Raw genomic sequence first — 19,414 nt, 5'->3', positions numbered from 1 at the left:
AGTGAATACTGAAGAAACTAGCCAAGCAACAAACACCGTGACAAGGAGGTTTGATACATCTACTGGAACTCCCCAAACTAGAACCAGAAATCACTTTATTAAGTAAACTTTACTTTATTAAGTACTTGTACATTGTTGTACTGGTATGTTTTACAGAGCACTATGAATGATGAGAGTAGTCTTTCCAGCACTCCTCTGTGCTTTAATCTGACAGACCACATTCAGAATTCCCAGTTAGTGTCCCGAAGCAAACAAAATGAGAAAGTGGGAGTGAAACAGCGAAGCCTCAGTGTTCAGGAATGGAGAGAATGGCGCTGCTGTGCCCACTACTTCCTACCGCTCTTGTCTCCATTTCGCACACTATTACTTATTTACTCACTCAGTGGGTCAACAACACTGACAGAGCATTGGACAGCAGGTTGGTGTCTTTGTCCTTATTTGTAACTTTAGAAGTTTGTATTTTTCTTTGAAGATGTGTGTCATGCAGTGGCACAGTTGATTAGAATGGATTAACTGAAAGAAAGTAATTTACTAAACAACATTTACAGTACTTGTTAAGCAAGTTACATGTATTTCAATTATATGTGATTATGGATAAATAATAGGAAGTTATAAAAAAAAAGATGCGTTATTGTTAATTGGATAGAGATAAAATAAACTAGAACAACTGCAACAGTATAATGCCAGGCTTTTTGCTTAATAATTAATTATTATTTATAAATAATTACCAAAACACTTATTTTACATGCACTGGTGTATTTGAATATTCCATCCCTGTCACAAACTTTGACACTTGCAGAAATGTGGGAAATTATTTCATCTGACTCTTCTGATTTTCTTCATTTCTCTGTGTACATCAGTCTAAATCTTTTTTTTTTTTTTGGTTTGTTTGTTTCTGTTTTTCCATCTCTCTCCCCAAAACTTATTAAAAACAGAATGAGTGTTTTTGACCGCCTGGAACCTTTGATGCCTGAAGTAGCTGTTTCCTCTAGACAAACCAAGGAACATCCATCAGTCTGTTTGTCCCCTCCATTCCCACTCTCTTCTCCTGTCATCAAGAAGAAAGCAATTCAGATCCCATCATTTGATGAGAAGGGATTCATCTATGATAAACACAACACAAAACAGACAAGTACTGACAGGTGGTTTGAGCTGTAGTTTGTATCCTAGCTGTATTTTTGGTGTTATACCACAATGTAAAATCTATATTGAATTAATTTCAAAGTTGATTTTTTTTCTTCCATCTTTTAGCTCCAGATCTTTTATTCCAATTTGTTCTTCCAAGAGATCCGATCACTCCTCTTGGAGTAAGTCATGTCAGCAAGGAGAAAGAGCTTCAACCCTCCCAAGAACCAAACCCAAAACATACTACTCTCCAACTCTCTCTGCAAAGCCCAGTACCTCCATGTGTCTTGCTCCAAAGCCAAATTCCTCTCCCACTCCCTCCACTCTGACACCAAAGCCAAGTAATTCTCTCCCCGCCTCACAGTTGACTGATCTGTTTCTGTTAGTCTCTCAGCCAAAGCCAAGTGTATCTCCGACTCTGATCGTCCCAACACCCAGACTGAGTTCCTCTCCAACGTCCCTCTTCCAAGGGATGAGTTCAGATGGCCAAGGAGCCAAGCAGCCTTCTCCTGTTGCTAAAGAAAGACGTGCTAAATCAATAACCATTTCAAATGCAAAAAGTGAACCTAAACAAAGTTGCTCCAATGAGACAAAGCATGAGATTCTCAACCAAGAAGCTTTACTGCACTTCACTCATCCTGCATTGAGAAGATCTTGTCCCATGATGAGAAGAGAGACTGGACATCAGACTTATTCGAAGTCCCAAAGTCAAGCAGCCACATCGGACACTCCCTGCTTCTTTCAAGAGAAAAGTAAAATTGAAAATATTGTACAGGATAAACAAAAGCAACAAGAGATGAATTTAGAGTTCACTGCAATCCCTAAACCCAAATTCAATATCAAACAGCAACTGGAATTCCTGCCAAGTGGAGCGACAGGAAAACAAAACTCTCTTACAGAGTCTGAAGGGATCAAGTCTATTAATGTTGTTCACAGAGAATATCACTCCGTATTTGATGAACTGCCCAAAGAGCCGAGCTTCAATCTTCAGAGGAAATGTTCAGACTATCCTTCAAAGAGGCCTCGTGCTCAAACTGCAGGTTTTGCCTCCAGTCATCAGTCTGAACATATGTATTCTCAGAGAGGTGCAGCTTTACCAATCTCTCCTAAAACAACATTTTCCACACACCCTCTCTGTGTCAGTCAGTCAACTGCTTCACCAAATATTGAGACAAGGAGAAGAAATTTTGAGTTGAACAGTCAAAAGAAAGTGGATACAAGGTTTCTATCAGACACTATTCTCAGGAGACCTCAGGAGGAAAACAGTTCACACACTGGTGCAACTCAAAACATCCAGTCCCTACAGAAACAGAGAGTCTGGTTGAAGGCTCAGAGACAAACTGCCCAGATGAATGTGCTGAGCTCAGAGACTCAATCCACATGTCTTTCAAAGGATTACAGCTGCAAGTCAAGAGACATCGACCAGAAAGCAGCAGCCTCTCAGTGTGCAAACAGATTAAATCGACTTAAGACGTATCTGGTGGCACCTCAAACACAGGAAGCCTCCCGGGCTGCCTCTGCTGAGTGCACCATATCACAGACTGAAAGCTCTCAAAAACCTGCCCCTCAATCACAAAAATATCCTTTAGATCTCAAGCAGTCTCCTGGGCAAACGAAAGTGCACCAGGAAGTGAAACTCAGCGACACAGGACTGAACAAAAAAGATAATTTTGCACGTCCTGAACATTGTGTAATGCCTGAGGAGAAACTAGAATCTCCTTTAGAGAAAAGCTGGTCTCCATCTGTGGCCCACCGCCCATTCAGCACTAACAGATCTGGCATAATTTCAAAAGGGGTCCTGCCATCCCAACCACAACACAGTGTGTACCAGAGACCAGAAGAGACAGCGGCTTTGCTTCAGCCACAATACTCTTCAGCAGACAGAGCATTTATCATGGACGAACCAGAGGACCCCTATTACGTCACCATGTATTACCCTGGTTCAGTGTATGTGGGTGAGTACAGAGATATCCAGTGAAAGACTAACCCAAAGATTCAGCAAACACATCAAAGCATACATGATGCAAGTTCTTTTATCTTTTGCTTTTTAATCTTTTATTGAAATAATGTTCTATGTAAAGGGGTGGGATCTCAAACAAGGGGGTGGTCAAAGAGGATAGCAGAGGGATTCAAAATGCCACTGCTTATCAGTAGAGTAACAGACACGCTGAAGAAAGAGGTGGCAGCGCTGGTTAGCAGACTCTATCAAAGTGACTTGTACAAGAAAACTTGCCAAAACAGCTTTCCACTGAAACAAAGAAACAATGAAAACGTGCAAAAAAGGAAAACTAGAGATGCGTGAAAGGAGAGAAACTCAGAGATAGTGTGAGTACTGTGACATGGCTAAATGCTTTAAAGAATCTTTCTGTTAAACATCTGCAAATATTGTGTAATTGCTGCTGGTTAATATGAAACTGTACAAGTGAAACCTTTTGTAATATCATGACACAGAGGAAGAAAACAAGCACTACAAAGTATAAATGTAGGGGATTCCTCCTGAGGTTCCCAAGATTATTATGAGGCATGTTATTTTTAGTTAATTTCTTGTTAATTTGAGTTAGTTTGTGCTTAGTAACCTGAATTACAAGAGTAATTGGACCAAAAAGGGAGCATTAACAGGTCACATAATCTAACCAGCAAGAAAATACACACATGTAACATACAACATTATTAGCAATTAACAACATACCATATACTTTAAAGGGTTAGCTTGGCTAAGTATAGAAAAAGGTTAAGAAAACAGTAAACCATGTCAACAACGCTGAGAGACATCATGCAAGTAGAAAATTAATCGATTACTGTATTGTTTACAATGTTCTTAAATTCAAACTAAAATACCAAATGATTTAATGTAAGTTACTTCTGCCGTGTCAGTGTCAGTAACAAAAAAGGTGAAAGCGTTGTTTCCCAGCTGTATTTATGTTCAGTTGTAATGGAGATGGATCTCTATGACTATATATGTGAAAATATATACTATATGTGAATTCAGTAACAGTTCAAAATAAAAATTAAAAGACATTTGTAGCATTTTCAGAAAATAAACAAATATTCTACATTTTTTACAATTACTACAACCCCAATTCCAAAAAAGTTGGGAGGATCTGCAAATAAAAATAAAAATAGAATACAATGATTTGCAAATCTCATCAACCCATATTTTATTCACAATAGAATATAAACAACATATTAACACATCTCACAACACATCTCAAAAAAGTTGGAACAGGGCTGGATGTTTACCATTTTGTAGCATGTCTGTAAAAGTCTGGGAAGGTAGGAGACCAGTTGCTGGAGTTGTAGGAGAGGAATGTTGTCCCATTCATATCCTGGGCCTTTGTGGCCAGATTTTTTATTTTATGATGTGCCAAATGTTTTCTGTTGGTGAAAGGTCTGGACTTTTCTTTTGCAAAGCCATGCTGTTGTGATGAATGCAGTATGTGGTTTACCATTGGCTTGTTGAAATGTGCAAGGCCTTTCCTGAAAGAGCCATTGTCTGGATGAGCATATGTTGCTCTAAAACCTCTATGTACTTTTCAGCATTGGTGGTGTTTTTCCAGATGTGTAAGCTGCCCAAACCATAGGTACTAATGCACCCCCATACCATCAGAGATAAAGACTTTTGAACTGTCTGCTGATAACAAGCTGGATTGTCTCTCATCTCTTTAGTCCACAGGACAAGGCATCCATGGTTTCCAAAAAGAATTTCAAATTTTTATTCATCTGACCACAGAACAGTTTTCCATTTTGCCTCAGACCATTTTAAATGAGCTTTGGCCCAGAAAACACAGCAGTGTCTCTGCTTAATGTTCACATGTGGCTTCTTTTTTGCATGATACAGCTTTAACTTACATTTGTGGCTTGTACAGCAAATTGTGTTCACAGACAGTGATATCTGGAAGTGTTCCTGAGCCCATGCAGTGATGTCCAGTAGAGAATCAGGCCTGTTTTTAAAGCAGTTGCACCTGAGGGCCCAAAGATCACACGCATTCAATTTTGACCTTCAGCCTTGTCCCTTGCGCACAGAGATTCCTCCTGATTCTCTGGATCTTTTGATGATATACTGTAGGTTACAATGAAATGGTAAAATGTCTCAGTTTCAACATCTAATATGTTGTTAAGGTTCTACTGTGAACAAAATATGGTTTGATCAGAATGGCAAATCATTGCATTTTGTTTTTATTTCCGTTTATTTTATTTACGTTTTTATTTACGTACACATCCAACTTTTGGGGAATTGGGGTCTAATGCAGGACTTAACTACGTAAATAAATACAATTACAGTGCTGTAATTGTATTTTTGCTCGTCTCAAAAAGATAACAACTTATTCCACCAATGCTTTGCTAAATACTTTATCTCCCTACTTCTCCTTCCTTGTGTTTTACCACAAAGAAGATTTTTGAGAAGCTTAGTGCACTTTCGATTAAAGCTAAACCGGATCTATGTTTACCTAATTACAAAACAGTCCAAAATGGTCCCTATTAATAGTCTACATCGCTGACAGAAGACGCTGTACCAAAAAAAGCTGTCCCTCTGAGATGGTGACACTGCGCCTGCGCCCTGCATCTCCCCACACCCTCTCCTCTTGTCGCCTTGGTAACGGAGAAGGGGGGCTCACGGCCAGAGGGAAGGAGAGCAGAGGTATCCAGGCTCCTCACATGACCGCTACTCTTATTCTCACCGGTTTGTTGGATATACATCATTTGTGTTTGGACCCGGGGCGACGGTAGATCTTTCAGAAAACACACAGCCCGTCTTCTTCCTTCCTCCAGCGGATTAGCAGGTCAGTAAGTGTGACAGCGCTCCGCCGAGCCTGTAGCTAGCAGCTAACACGGGGCTGCTGCTGCTGCTAGCTGCTGTTATCCAGCGTGAGAGGAGAGAGACAATGGGGTCGACAGGCTGTGATGGAGCTAAACTCGTGTGTTGTATTGAAACAGATAAAGGTTTGACTTGACTCCAAAAGGGACCGTTAACCAGGGAACCCAGCAGAGACCGCATGTTTCAGTGCAGTATTTAGCTCAACATAAATGCCGAAATCTGTTTTTCTGTGAGTGTACTGTTAGTGTATATGTGTAGGGAGCAGGGGCGTGTTTATAAAGTTTGGGCCATAATGGAGCCAAATTTTAAAAATGGTGGCACATTTGTTATTTGAGCATAGATATGTTAAGCAGGGCTACAGCTAATTTATGTTACTAAGGAATAATTTCTATTGCTAATATTATTTTCACAATTTGATGCTTGGTCTTTAAAAAAAAACATTCATCAGAAAATTGTAAAGCTCAAAGTCTAATGACAATTGATGTCTTGCTTAAAAATCTTATTTTGTCCAACCAATGATCCCAACCTTGAAATGTTCACTTTAAAGCTACAACATGCAGTTTAAGCCACGCTAGCATGTAAACCAAAATCAATCAACTCTGTTGCTCCAACCATCCTGCTGTCTGCTCTGCTATTCTCTTCTACTCTCTGCCATGCTCTGTACAGCCCCTCGTGTGTTGGTCACTATATATTTATAACAACTGAGAATGCTACACATTCTATTAGTCAATCAGAAATAGTTGAAATTCACAGATTGGATAGAAATGCATTTCTGCACGGCTGGGTGTGCAGTTCATTGAGTTTGACATTGCGTGAGGCATCAGCTGCACCTTTTCTCGATAGGATACTGTATGTTTTGGGGCATATTTCTACTCTAAAAGTTTTAACATACTGTAGGGAAATGCTCACATTGGAATGTGTCTTTTTGATAATTTTGCTAGACCGATGATAAAAATTGCTACAATTTGAATATTGATTGTGAAAATAGTTAATTATGCATTTAATAATTATTGGTTGTTGGTCAAAAAACTAATTATTGCAGCTCAAGGCTCACATTTAAACATTTAGGACAGGAAACATGTAATGACCATGAACTGTAATCCTAATATTAAACTTTGGAGCAAGAAATGATAACACTTACATGATACAGCGGTTCTGGTCCAGGGGTCCAGGGTCTGTACCTAGTAGACCTGTTCAGTAATCCACCCACTATACTAATAAGCCAACAACAGGAATGGGGCTACGCCACTGGCTCTGTCCCTAGTTTAAAGACAGTGAGAAGCAGAGCAGGGAGCAGAGCTGCCTGACCACTGAGTGCTGTAAATCAAAGTGAAAGCGACTTCCTTAATGACGTGTATGATCTGAATCCACTGGCTTATGGCAGAAGGCTGTTCCATGTGTACACCCTAAAGGGCCAAGGTTATCAACATGTTGGCTCAGCCTCCTATCTGTTACTGTTACCATCTGCCTGCACTGTCTGCTTCACTGTTTCATACAACCCTTATTCCAAAAACAGAAGATGGAGTTGGGAAGATGTGTAAAATGTAAATAAAAACAGAATGCAATGATTTGCAAATCTTATCGACCCATATTTTATTTACAATAGAACATAAACAACATGTCAGATGTTGAAAATGAAATATTTTTAACATCTTTTTACAGATGATTTACAGATCTTTTTTAACAACTGGCTGTAAAATTCTGGTAACTGAGGAGACCAGTAACTAGAGATTTTCGAGAGGAATGTTGTCCCATTCAGTTGTCTGATGCAGGATTCTAGCTGCTCAACAATCCTGGGCCTTTGATGCCAGATTTTTCATTTTATGATGTGCCTAATGTTTTCTGTTTGTGAAAGGTCTGTTCCAGTTCCCAAATTCCATGAGGACGTCTTTAGATGATTCAGTTTGAGCATTCAAGGCATTATGTTTATTATCACAGGAGACTAGGAACAATCTAATATTCCAATTTGAAAAGTTGGAGCGAGTGATGTTTTGCCATTTTTGCTTCGAAAATATATAATGAATTCATTTTTACAGTTAGGGTTATCACCCAATACCAACATGACCTTGGGTTATCTGACAATACTGAGGCGCTTACTGTAACCTTAACTGTATGAAGCAGATACTGATATTAGGAGTATTAGTAAAGTTAAAATAGGCCTAAGATGCTCTAGTGAGCTACTTCTCTTACTCAAGTCAATATTTTCTGCTAATTAAAAATGTATTTTTAACCTCCTCTCTGATGGCTCTGTAGACATGTCAGACATAGTTCCTCCAGAAGTCAGACCCAAACCAGCTGTCCCAGCCAAACCCCCAAATGTGGGGGCTCCTTCCCCTTCCAGCTCCTTCCCACCCCAAGGGCCAGGCATTGGAGTAGGAGGTGGTGTCTCTGCTCCTCCTCCAAGTGGGATTCCAGTTCCCATCGGGAGTCATGGCCCATCCCTTGGAGGCAGTGTGGTACACAGTGTTGGCCACGCTGCAGGCCTCGGTGGGGTTCACACTGCAACACACAGCGGAGGTCATGGCCACGGAGGCTCCAACATCTCTAGCGGGGGATCCACTTTGCTGGGGTACATTGGTATTGACACCATCATTGAGCAGATGAGGAAGAAGACAATGAAGACAGGCTTTGATTTCAATATTATGGTAGTAGGTGAGTGACAGTGGGATTTGTCTCTGAGTTTTGTTCCTGATGAAATCTCCTCATCCATGCCAGGAAACTGTCTGTCAATATGTTTTTTCTTATACTTTTGTCTTCTTTCTCACCTTAGGTCACAGCGGTTTGGGAAAGTCAACTCTTGTGAACACCTTGTTCAAGTCCCAGGTGAGCAGAAGGAGCACAGGGTGGGCTCGTGATGAGAAGATCCCCAAAACAGTGGAGATCAAAGCAGTGTCTCATGGTGAGTACAGAGAGACACCGCTCTTGTTCTTATTTTAGTCCCATTGAATTTAACAATGTTTCAAGTCAGCTTGGCAGCTACCAGGTTAGCTTCTGACTCTCCAGCAGGCACTTTGATCATTGGTTTATTGTGGCTGTCAACCTAATGTTAGAACTGGTAGTACACTCAATAGACAAACAGATGTTTATTATTTATTGGGCAGTTGTTTTCATGTGCTCTCATGGTTTCATGAGATGGTTCTTCTAAAAAACATTTACCTAAAATAATTGTCCAAACAAAATATATATATATATATATATATATATATATATATATATATATATATATATATACACACACACACACACACACACACACACACACACGCACACAGAGAGGCTATGTGCTCAGCCCAGTCTCTTTGCAAAATGATTCAGGCTGTGTGTATATATATCAGACCCTCTAGGATTTTGCAGACCTTTTTTTAATGTGAAAGCCTATGCTTTTCCAAAAATACTGTAATGCATGTTGCAATGTTTTTATATTGTTTTAAACTGCAAGATCATGTTGAATTCACAGGGATCAGTAACAGTTTGATAAATTTCTGACATCACAAATTTCTGGGGGGCCTGATTTCTGCACATAAACATACAGAGGAGATTAATAACAGCTATGCAGGTGGGTGTGAAGTTCAGGTGGTGCTAAATGGCAGGAGGACCAAGAGATTACTGCAACACAAGAGGGAATAACAAGGTCTTAAACTGGCAGGCTGACAACAGGAAATATGATGAAGAATATTAATGACTAGATTAACACATTATTAACTCTGCCTTAATACAGCAATTAGTTTCCCAGTATAAATAATGACTGAACAGTTTATAGTATCCTGTAAGTGATGGCAGGCAAAACCTATAAATCCAAATATCTTCTAAGTTGCTGTCTTTTTAGTATTATACCCCCCCTTGTGTAAATATGTTGCAATCTGTACGAAAAAAGATAGTCACTGTGGAAAATATCCAGATGAGATATACACCCCCCAAAAATCTATGTAGAGTCTAAAACATGTGAATAATGCAAGAAAAGTCCTTCACAGGGGGAAAACAGGAACAGGAGAAAATGACACTCAGTCCTATCCCAGTCTGTGCCCTCCTACCCCCAGTGTACTGAGGAAAGGTAACCTGATGGTGGAATGACAGTTTGTGACATTGTCCAGAAAAAGTCCTGAGGACGGTAAAGCCAATAGCAGAATAGGTCAAAACATACAGGGCTGTGACATGGTCTAGGGTGATATTAAAATATCAAATGATGATTTTCTCACAGCAGCATATTTCTTTAGCAGAGTGTGCCTTTTTCATTGAGTTAAATTATATACATGGATGTTCCGTAATAAATAGCTTGACCCTATTTCTACTTCTCCTTCATGACTAAAACGCTCGTTAAAAAAATCTTTTTTCATTGATTGTTTTTTAAACTAAAGCACTGCTGTCTGTAACTGTGGGGTTTTTCATAGTGAAAACTGAAACGCAGTTTATGCAAATTTGTTGACCTTCCAATCAGATAATGTTTATTTACATACATGCTGTGGTTTCATCACAGATGTGGCTCACTGTAATTTAACTTTGTTTTTACAGACTTTTGAAACACACACACTTCCATCATTTGGGCAACAGAGTGGTGGACTGGTTAGTGCTGCTGCTAGAAACAATTATATGTGCATTATAACAATTATACAGCTAGAAGGTTGTGGGTTTGCATCCCTGGCTGACTGTGGCCTTTCCTTGTGGAGTTTGCATGTTCTCCCCTGTGATGCGGTGGGTTTGCTCCAGGTGTTCCTCCCACATTCCAAAGACATGTATGGTAGGTTAATTAGAGGCTCCAAATTGCCCATAGGTATGAAAGTGTGCGTGAATAGTTGTGTGTCTGTGTGTCTCTCCGTGTCAGATAAACTGCTGACCTGTCCAGGGTGTATCCTGCCTCATGCCCAAACAGCTGGGATAGACTTCAGTCCCTGCAACCCTTAACAGCATAAGTGATTACAGATATTAGATGGCTTGATGGACTTCCATCATCTTGCAGACTTTAACTTACCTTAACTTAACTTTTCTGTTTGTCTGTATATGTGTTTCCTATATAATACAATATCTGAAAAAAGTAACTCCAAGTCTTCTATTCTAACAAAATCAAAGGCAAACTCTTACATAGATATATGTGTCTGGTTTCTGGATCTAGGCATTGTGGAGCCTAATGCGTACATGTTAGACTTTACATAATAGTAAAGGTGAAGCCTAAAGGGTTTGGTACCGCAGCTTATGCCAATTCGATTTAACAATCGATGTCCCCTGCTGATAGCTGACAAGGTATAAATAGCTAAATTTGTTACTGGCAAACAATGTTACATTTACATTACTTTACATTTACATTTGGTCATTTAGCAGACGCTTTTATCCAAAGAGACTTACAAGCGAGGTACAAAGCAAGCAACCATCTAAGTCGAGGAGAAAACATCAAAACAAAGTCCTATGAAAAAAGTGTTTACATTTCATGAGATGCAAGTGCAAAAAAGAGCAGAAAGGTATTTTCTGCTCTTTCTGCTCCGTTGAAGAGCAGTACATTACCTTTATTAAGTCACAAGTTTCTGGTACAATAAACAGAACTGAGCAGCAACCGTCAGCCATGATTTCAGTTCCAAAAGAGGCTCACATTTTCTCAGATTCATAGCAGACTCCTATTTAAAGCCACTGTGAGTCACATTTAAAAATGTTTGACGCCCCTCCCCAACATTAGCATCAAGTCAGTCATTGCGGTGGACAGCTTTGCACACCACGCAGTGTATAAAATCAGTTAGACTCTTCATTATGTAGCCCGCAGTACAGTGTTCATCATGCATCTGAAATGGGATTTACATACATGTGGGATTAACCAGCACCATCATAGTGGTGATATGTCAAACCCCTGGACTGGGCTCTCTGTTGTCTTGCTACAGTTAACATGAGCATGCGCATATCGCCTGCAGTTGTCAGTGACCTAACAGTATTATGCCCTTGCCAGCGAAAGACGTTTGCAGACTGATGCAGCACAAGTGTGGCTAAGAATACAGATATGAAAAAGCCCTTATCCAATTAATTATATTTATCCATAATTGATCTGTTTCTATCTTCAATTCTTTTCTTTATTATTTCTTTGAACATAAAAGTTCAATTATTGAATATTCAAATGTACAAATAAAGATCAGGTGTGTTAAAGTTTTCTGTTTTTGTTTTTTTTTGCAGTCATTGAGGAGGGTGGTGTGAAAATGAAGCTGACAGTTGTCGACACTCCAGGCTTTGGAGACCTAATAAATAATGACAACTGGTAGGTTTTCCAACTCCTGGATCATTAAAGCCTTATACATGTCATCACTACTGCCTTATTGTGCCTAGAGCTATTTCTCACTTGTCACCTTGTATTTTAGCCCAAGAGCACTACAGTGCATTTCATGTTTACTGAATCGTTTTTTTTCTTCTTGTTTTCTCACGTTCATTTGTTCTTCTCACGTAATCTCTTCCTCTCAAGCTGACCTCTTCTCTTTTATCCAAAGCTGGGAGCCCATTTCCAAGTTCATCAATGAGCAGTATGAGAAGTTCCTAAAAGAGGAGGTCAACATCACCAGAAAGAAACGCATCCCTGACACCAGGGTTCACTGCTGTCTGTATTTCATCTCCCCAACTGGACACTCGTGAGTTACTGTATATAATACCTGCAGTTTATAAAAGTAATAGTACAGTAAGTGATTTTTAAAAAGGATGTGTCTTTGGTAAATTTACACCGTACACACATAGCCTCACTTGTGACTTAATCCAAAAACATTAACAAAGCCCTATATTAAGTGAGCTACTTTATATTGCGGCCAGCACGCAGCCCATGCTCTCTATTTCCTCTGAAGTCCTCGCAATTAGCTCTAGCTGACAACTGTGAAATTGCTCTTTAATGGATAAATGGATACAGTCTCTTGTGTAGTACGGCCAATGTTTCACATCCTTCTTAAACAGGGTAATTGAGAGCGACAGGATGTTTAGTGTGCAAATAAACAATAACTGGGACACCACCTTTGTTCATTGATAAACCCACTTCTCGAAAACATTCACACTGTACATCTATTATAATTACTATTGGAGCAGGGAAGATGAAGAGGCATAGAAAAACATGACAAATAAAATCTTCCCTCTATTTGTTATCCCGATTCTCCTTTCATTATTGCATGTAAACCTAACCTAAATTTGACTCTCTCCAACTCACTTTCCTTTTATGTCCACTCTGTTTTTTCTCAGACTGCGGCAGTTAGACATTGAGTTTATGAAGCGCTTGAGTCACTCAGTCAACATTATTCCTGTCATTGCCAAAGCAGACACGATGACCATCGAGGAGAGACAGGAGTTCAAACAGCGAGTGAGTTTCAATCCAAATCATTTCACTTAATCCAGATGATTAATCGACTGGCCCTGTATTTCGTTGGGCCAGTCCATTATTTCCTTTTGCAGATACCGAAGACTGAGTGTAAATCTTTTTTTTTAACAACTTTAGTATCCGGCTGCAACATAACATTTTTAAAAGTGAAGGGGGTCTGAAAACTTTCCGAACGCACCGTATACAGGCATTGTTGTTTGTCATTGTTTGCCCACTAGAGAGGATTATATTTTTCAAATGTCCTGCTCTGTACATATCTTCATCTTAGTATTTGAACAAATGAAAACATGCACTGTTAAAGGGGATGCTTTAGGTGGAGTTTCACAGAGAACTATCACCTAACTCTGCATCTCTCCTCTACACCTCTAAACAGTATTTTAGCACCGTTTCAATTGTTCTGGTTTTACAACACTTAGCTTAAAATGTTTCGTCTCATCAGCTTCTGCCATTCATTGTCCAAAAAGTCAATTACTGCAGGTTTAATCTGGGACTCGTAAATGTGTTTGTAAATGTGATGTATATAAAAAATGTCAGCCAATCATATTAATTAGCTCTTAAATATTAGTATTATCTGCTTCATACATTTAGAATAGTGCGGCCCATAATTTAATCCAAAACCCTTCCAGACTGATGGGTAAATATGGGATTTAAGAACAGGGTTCAAACAAAAATGTGCTACATAAACACTTGTTTGTTTGTTTTCCTGTCTGTTTGTTGCACTGTAGGTAAGGAAGGAGCTGGAGATGAGTGGAATTGAATTCTACCCACAGAAGGAATTTGACGAGGACATGGAGGACAAAAGTGACAATGACAAGATCAGAGTGAGCGATTGTGTTCTTTCTTTCACATACATTTACATTTAGTCATTTAGTCATTTAGCAGATGCTTTTATCTAAAGCGACTTAGAAGTGAGGTACAAGGCAAGCAAAAATCTAAGTCAAGGAGAAAACATCAAAGCAAAGTCCTATCAGAAAAGTGTTCACAGTTCACGAGATGCAAGTGCGAGAAAGAGCAGAAAGGATTTTTTTTTTAAAATAGATTTAAGTGCATAGGAAGATCACATACCTTTGTCCCTTGATTTTATTCCACCCCCTTTAAAAACACCAGGTTTTTGTTTGATCACTTTCCCACACACTGCCTCCTCCCAACAGAACGTCAGATCACAGGGGCATGTTGTGTATTTGTTACATCTCATGAATCTTGTGCGACTCTCTTAGGTACACTGTGCTTAAATGTCTCTGTCCATAGGAGGCGATGCCCTTTGCTGTGGTGGGCAGCGACAAAGAATATCAAGTGAATGGCAAGCGAGTTCTGGGGAGGAAGACAGCTTGGGGAATTGTAGAAGGTAGGTATGACCTTCCTAATGAAATAATGTTTAGAGTCTCTTTGTCACAAATATACTGATTATGTGTGGTAAACAACTGATATTAGATCCAGTTTATTTGTTCTTGTTTGTTTTGTTTACAGTTGAAAATCCCATCCATTGTGAATTTGCTCAACTGAGAGATTTCCTAATCAGGTAAAATATTGTTTTAACTTCAACAGCCACACAACAAAGTGGAATTAAGAGACACATGTAAATCATGTCATTCACCAAATTGAGAAACTTACAAACTGACTCTCTTTTAGTCATTTTTAAAAATCTGTGGGAGTAAATGTTTTAATAGTGTCATGGAGAATATTATTTTATATTTTAACATAAACACAATTTTAAATTTTGCAGACTTGGAAATCCTATTAGTTTACATTGCCTCCTTGGTCTGAAACTAAAAATAAAAACACACTTTACTGTATTTCAAAAACACAGTAGTGCAGATTTATATAACAAGTAACATGCCCATCGTGTGTTTCTGTCCATCTTATTTAGGTCTCATCTCCAGGATTTGAAGGAGGTCACTCATAACATTCACTATGAAACTTACCGTGCCAAGAGACTGAACGAGAATGGAGGTCTGCACCCCATATCCTCCAGTGACACCCAAGAAAGCAACCTGTAGTTATTCAAACGAGTAATTCTAACAGAGTGACAATAAAACAGTGCCGTTAAGCAAGTAGATGAATCTACAGAATATTGTAATCATTGGCACTACAGCATTGCTGCATGCCTGGAAAACATTTTAAATATGTAAAAATAGATGTCATTTAATCATGTCCTTTTTTCGGATTCCAGACTCCACCCATTGTTAACTGCTTTCTCCCCCTCATCAACTTGACACATATGAACGTCCCTCTAGTTGCATTCAAAGTCATTCTTTTAAACTCGGTATTGAAGGACAGTCCCAGCCTAAAACCCTAGTGCCACCCTAAAACAAATTTTTTATTTACAGCCAATGCCTCATTATTTGTCATCATCCAGGACATTATGCATAAAAAATATGTCTGAATTCTGACAAATAAATGACTTGCTTTAACTATTAAAAAGATAATTATTGTGTGTAACAGAAAGCTGAGCCAGCTCTGCAACTAACCCTCTACAAATTGCTTTCTTTTTCTCAGCAGCAACTGTTCACTTTAGGAAAGTCTGTCAGGAAAGCCTAACAAATATTATTCTCTAAAGTTTCCCTGCCCTATTTTAAATGACTTTCCATTTTTGTGTGTGCAGACCTGCATACTAAGATAAAAGAACTGCAAAATAAGTAACATATAAAATGTGGGCAGCATTGTGTGTGTAATTAAGGAGTTGATGGGGAGTGTGACTGTGCATAATGCAGATTCTGTGATTCCATGATTCACCTTAATTCAGTGCAAATACCAACTGAAAAAGTTGGAATGATGCAGCACGATATGTTTAGTTACACATCAGTGGGTATAGAGGAAGGAAGTGTTGTCCACTGTTTATTAACTGCGTCTTTATAATGACACTAGACTATGATTAGAAAACAGGTTTGTGGTTTTAGATAACAATTGCATTTTATTTTGATTCAGACTAACATTGCCATGTATTTCTACCTGAAGGGACACCATTCATCCTTTTTAATGTTATTAAAAGCCTTCAGCATTTAAATAATTGATAATTTAGAAGAGTTGCATGGTCTAGCCTTCCAAAAAAGAAACATTTGAATTTCATATACATTTATAAAGCAGCAGTAATAGTAGGTTAAAGCAGTTCTCGAAAACCCATAGCCTTTACTCAAGTGTTTATCGGTTAGGCTTAGTTGATTTTTGATTTCCTCCTCAATGAATGGCCTCGCTGGCTATTTGTGAAAATATTTGCAGACCCAAAAAGTTACTGGTTTAAATGTGTGTATCTCTAATCATGATATACCAGATGAGAATTAAACAAACGATTGAATAATATTAATATTTTAAGTTTAATGTCTTGTGCCATGCTAAATATTATGAAGCATAGTTCTCACTCAGAGACAAGAAAAGTATTTTGCATTTGAAACTAACCTTTTGTGTTAGGCAGTTTTAGATTCCTCCTATTCACCAGTTGGTGGCAGCACTCTGACACATAAATTCATAATAGGAATGACAGTTATTTGTCCTCTGCTGACATTCAGGCTGCTGAGCTTTTTAGGTAAATTTTTTTATATCATAAGCTGATAAATCCAGATGAAGTTTACAAGAAAAAATTGTCCCAATAGTATACTCTCAATGTTCCAATCAGTTTACTCGTAAATATGTTTACCAATTTTCTTCAGGAACTAAAGATTTATACTGCTCACTCATGCACTGTCTGCAGTAGAGCACAAAGATGCCAAAACTATAAGTAACTTTCAATATCTATCAGTTTTATTAATCATCATCATTTTATACGTGAATATGTTTGTGTGATTTTGATATGAAATTAATAAAATGGTAATGGTTGCGTGTGATTTAAGTGCAGTCAAAAGTTTTGAAGCAGAAAATTTAAACAGTGTTTATGTGTGCATACTTGTATCCATGTTGCCTGTTTTTTCACAGCCAATTGGTCAACACATAACTGCAACTTTACATGAACTTATCTGCTATTTCTGAATGTGTGATGTGTAAATTAAATTGCTATACTATGAGGTAAAGCACTGCTGTAACTAAACTGATGGCCAACTCTCTACATATCACTCATTCATTATAATCAGTAGAACTATACAATGTAAATATATTTAGTAACCACTTTTTTTTCAGTCATAGTGAGACAAAGAGATATAGTTTCCTGTCTTATTTTGAGTTATTTTTACATTATTGTCTTATTGTTGTAATTTATTTATTTAATAAAAACACATTTCCATGTTTTTTGAAAGTTTGTTTTTTCTCCTCTGTGCCTCAGCAATGATGGATTTACATTGTAAATGTGTCAAATCTTTAAAATGTTCAAATTAGCCCGAATATTTCTAAAATTGAGAGATTTATATATAATATAGTTATATATAATTATATTTACCATTATAGTTATATAATTATATTTAACATTTTGTGTTTACTTTATCTATAAATGAGAAGCTTGAAATTGTTAGTATAACTTCTAAAGCTAACTAACTACAAAGATAGATTACTAAATGATGCAAAGGAAAATGCATCCTTTTCTGACTGTATGAGTTGAATGCATCTGCAAAGCAAGCTGTAGGGGTTAGTGGGAATGCCAGTCGAAGAGAACTGCTATGGTACAGAAAATTACATTTGATATCTATCATACACTGCTTGGATGAGTTCACATAGAGTGCAAAACTTTGCATCCCCTTAGTTTGAAATAACAAAAAGAATATAACATTTTCGTTTCTATCAACATAATATTTAATGCATAATTAGCTAGTACAAATGTCCATCAGAAGTAACAAATACGGTCAAGCAGTGTATAAAAAGAAAGTTATAGTAAATTAATAATAATTATATCAGTGCAAAAGTGTGCTTCCTCCTTCACAAAATGTTCTCATACTTTGTATGTCCACCACCCTTACAATTTCCTCCAACCTCACTGGGTACACTTTAAACACCATCCTTTAAGGTCTAAGTTTGCCCGTCCTTCATGTTATAATAGTTCCAAGTCTACCAGGAGGTCTATCTGTTGACTGACTCATTATTACTTCCACTTTATGCAGAGCTCCAGTGCCTGATCCAGACATACAGTACATCACAGATGCTCCTTCATGTTTTACTGTGGGATGGTGTTCTTCTCCTCATAGGCAGTTATTTTTTCCTCATCCCATAACTGTTCAAATTATGACCAAATAATTCAACTTTGATCTTATCAGACCATATAATTTTTTTCCAAAACTCATTTGGTTTATTCACATGCTCCTTATGATTATCAAAGTGTGCTGCCTTATGTCCAGAAGTAAACAATGATTTCATGCTGCCTTCTCTCCCAAACAATCCAGACCGAAACTTATTCCTGTTCCCTCTTAGGACATTCTTAGGTCTTACATAGCTTTAGATCAAGTTTCTTAGAGCTCCTTTAACTTACTTTTACTAATCTTATTGTGTCCACATTTCTTCCATTCCTTCATTATGGTCTTCACAGTTTATACTAGTATCTCTAATCCCTTTAAAATATGTTTCTATCCCTCTCTGCCTTTATAAAGGTTTAGCAATTTCATTTTGAGGTCTTCTAAAAGGTGTTTTACTAAACCTATTGCTTTTCTTTCCTCAGTAATTTAAGTCCGATTTTTAACTCATTTGGTGTCTTTATTAAAGACACTTAATTTTACATATTTAAGGATGGAACTCTTTCTACTCTATGCTAGGAAATGGTAATACGTGTTTTTGTGAGCAAAGTAAGTGACTATTCTATCTAACCGTGAGACTGCTTTTACCACGGTTCATTTTACATTCACTTTATTATGGCAAAGCAGTATGAACAGTGGGCTTTCGACCTGTGTGAAATTTTTATTTATTTTTTTTTATCTTTGTACAACTAGTGGTTTTTCTTGTGGTGTGCCACAGGGCTCCATTCTTGGTCCTATACAAGTCTCAAAATAACCTCTGGGTACATTATGTGACACATTATTAATTGCTATTTATAGGAGTAGTATGAGTAATTTGTTTTTGGCTTGTTACATAGAATATCTTTAATACACCCAGTTCCCGGTTTATAGGTACACCTAGCTAAATCTATTGCAATTTAGTACATCAGACCTGCAATAAATCCCACCTTCATAATGTACAGTTTAGGTAAACTGTTAAGAGAGATGTTGATTCAACTGTATAATCACTTTGAAGGATTTTTCATTTAG

The 19,414-nt window shown here is 38.0% G+C and overlaps 1 protein-coding gene across 3 annotated transcripts; it reads left to right on the top strand.

Annotated features, from left to right (window-relative positions):
• Nucleotides 1–2,796: 2,796 nt before the first annotated feature.
• On the top strand, nucleotides 2,797–17,476 carry septin3 (septin 3). 3 transcript variants are annotated; one of them, XM_067497283.1, is made up of 10 exons: nucleotides 2,797–3,080; nucleotides 8,195–8,593; nucleotides 8,712–8,840; nucleotides 12,089–12,170; nucleotides 12,397–12,534; nucleotides 13,127–13,244; nucleotides 13,988–14,083; nucleotides 14,511–14,607; nucleotides 14,730–14,781; nucleotides 15,130–17,476. In XM_067497283.1, the coding sequence occupies exons 1-10, from the start codon at nucleotides 2,819–2,821 to the stop codon at nucleotides 15,257–15,259; spliced, it is 1,503 nt and encodes a 500-aa protein (XP_067353384.1). In that variant the 5' UTR covers nucleotides 2,797–2,818; the 3' UTR covers nucleotides 15,260–17,476. The 3 variants fall into 3 exon arrangements, with proteins under 3 accessions (XP_067353384.1, XP_067353386.1, XP_067353385.1); XM_067497285.1 differs by lacking the exon at nucleotides 2,797–3,080 and adding an exon at nucleotides 3,277–3,450; XM_067497284.1 differs by lacking the exon at nucleotides 2,797–3,080 and adding an exon at nucleotides 5,767–5,906.
• Nucleotides 17,477–19,414: the final 1,938 nt, after the last annotated feature.

This window comes from Channa argus, chromosome 3 (genome assembly GCF_033026475.1).
Source record: "Channa argus isolate prfri chromosome 3, Channa argus male v1.0, whole genome shotgun sequence".
NCBI classification, from domain to species: domain Eukaryota; kingdom Metazoa; phylum Chordata; class Actinopteri; order Anabantiformes; family Channidae; genus Channa; species Channa argus.
The sequence above is the reverse complement of the archived record's forward strand: the minus strand, read 5'-3'. Positions and strand labels throughout refer to the sequence as shown.

What these genes read in the sequence shown, in the direction of transcription:
- septin3 (XM_067497283.1), top strand. Translation starts at nt 2,819, where the DNA reads ATGCCTGAGGAGAAACTAGAATCTCCTTTAGAGAAAAGCTGGTCTCCA. An exon ending in CCCTGGTTCAGTGTATGTGG is followed by an intron (nt 3,081 to 8,194) that starts GTGAGTACAGAG and finishes ATGGCTCTGTAG; the next exon opens with ACATGTCAGACATAGTTCCT. An exon ending in AGCTTGGGGAATTGTAGAAG is followed by an intron (nt 14,608 to 14,729) that starts GTAGGTATGACC and finishes TTTTGTTTACAG; the next exon opens with TTGAAAATCCCATCCATTGT.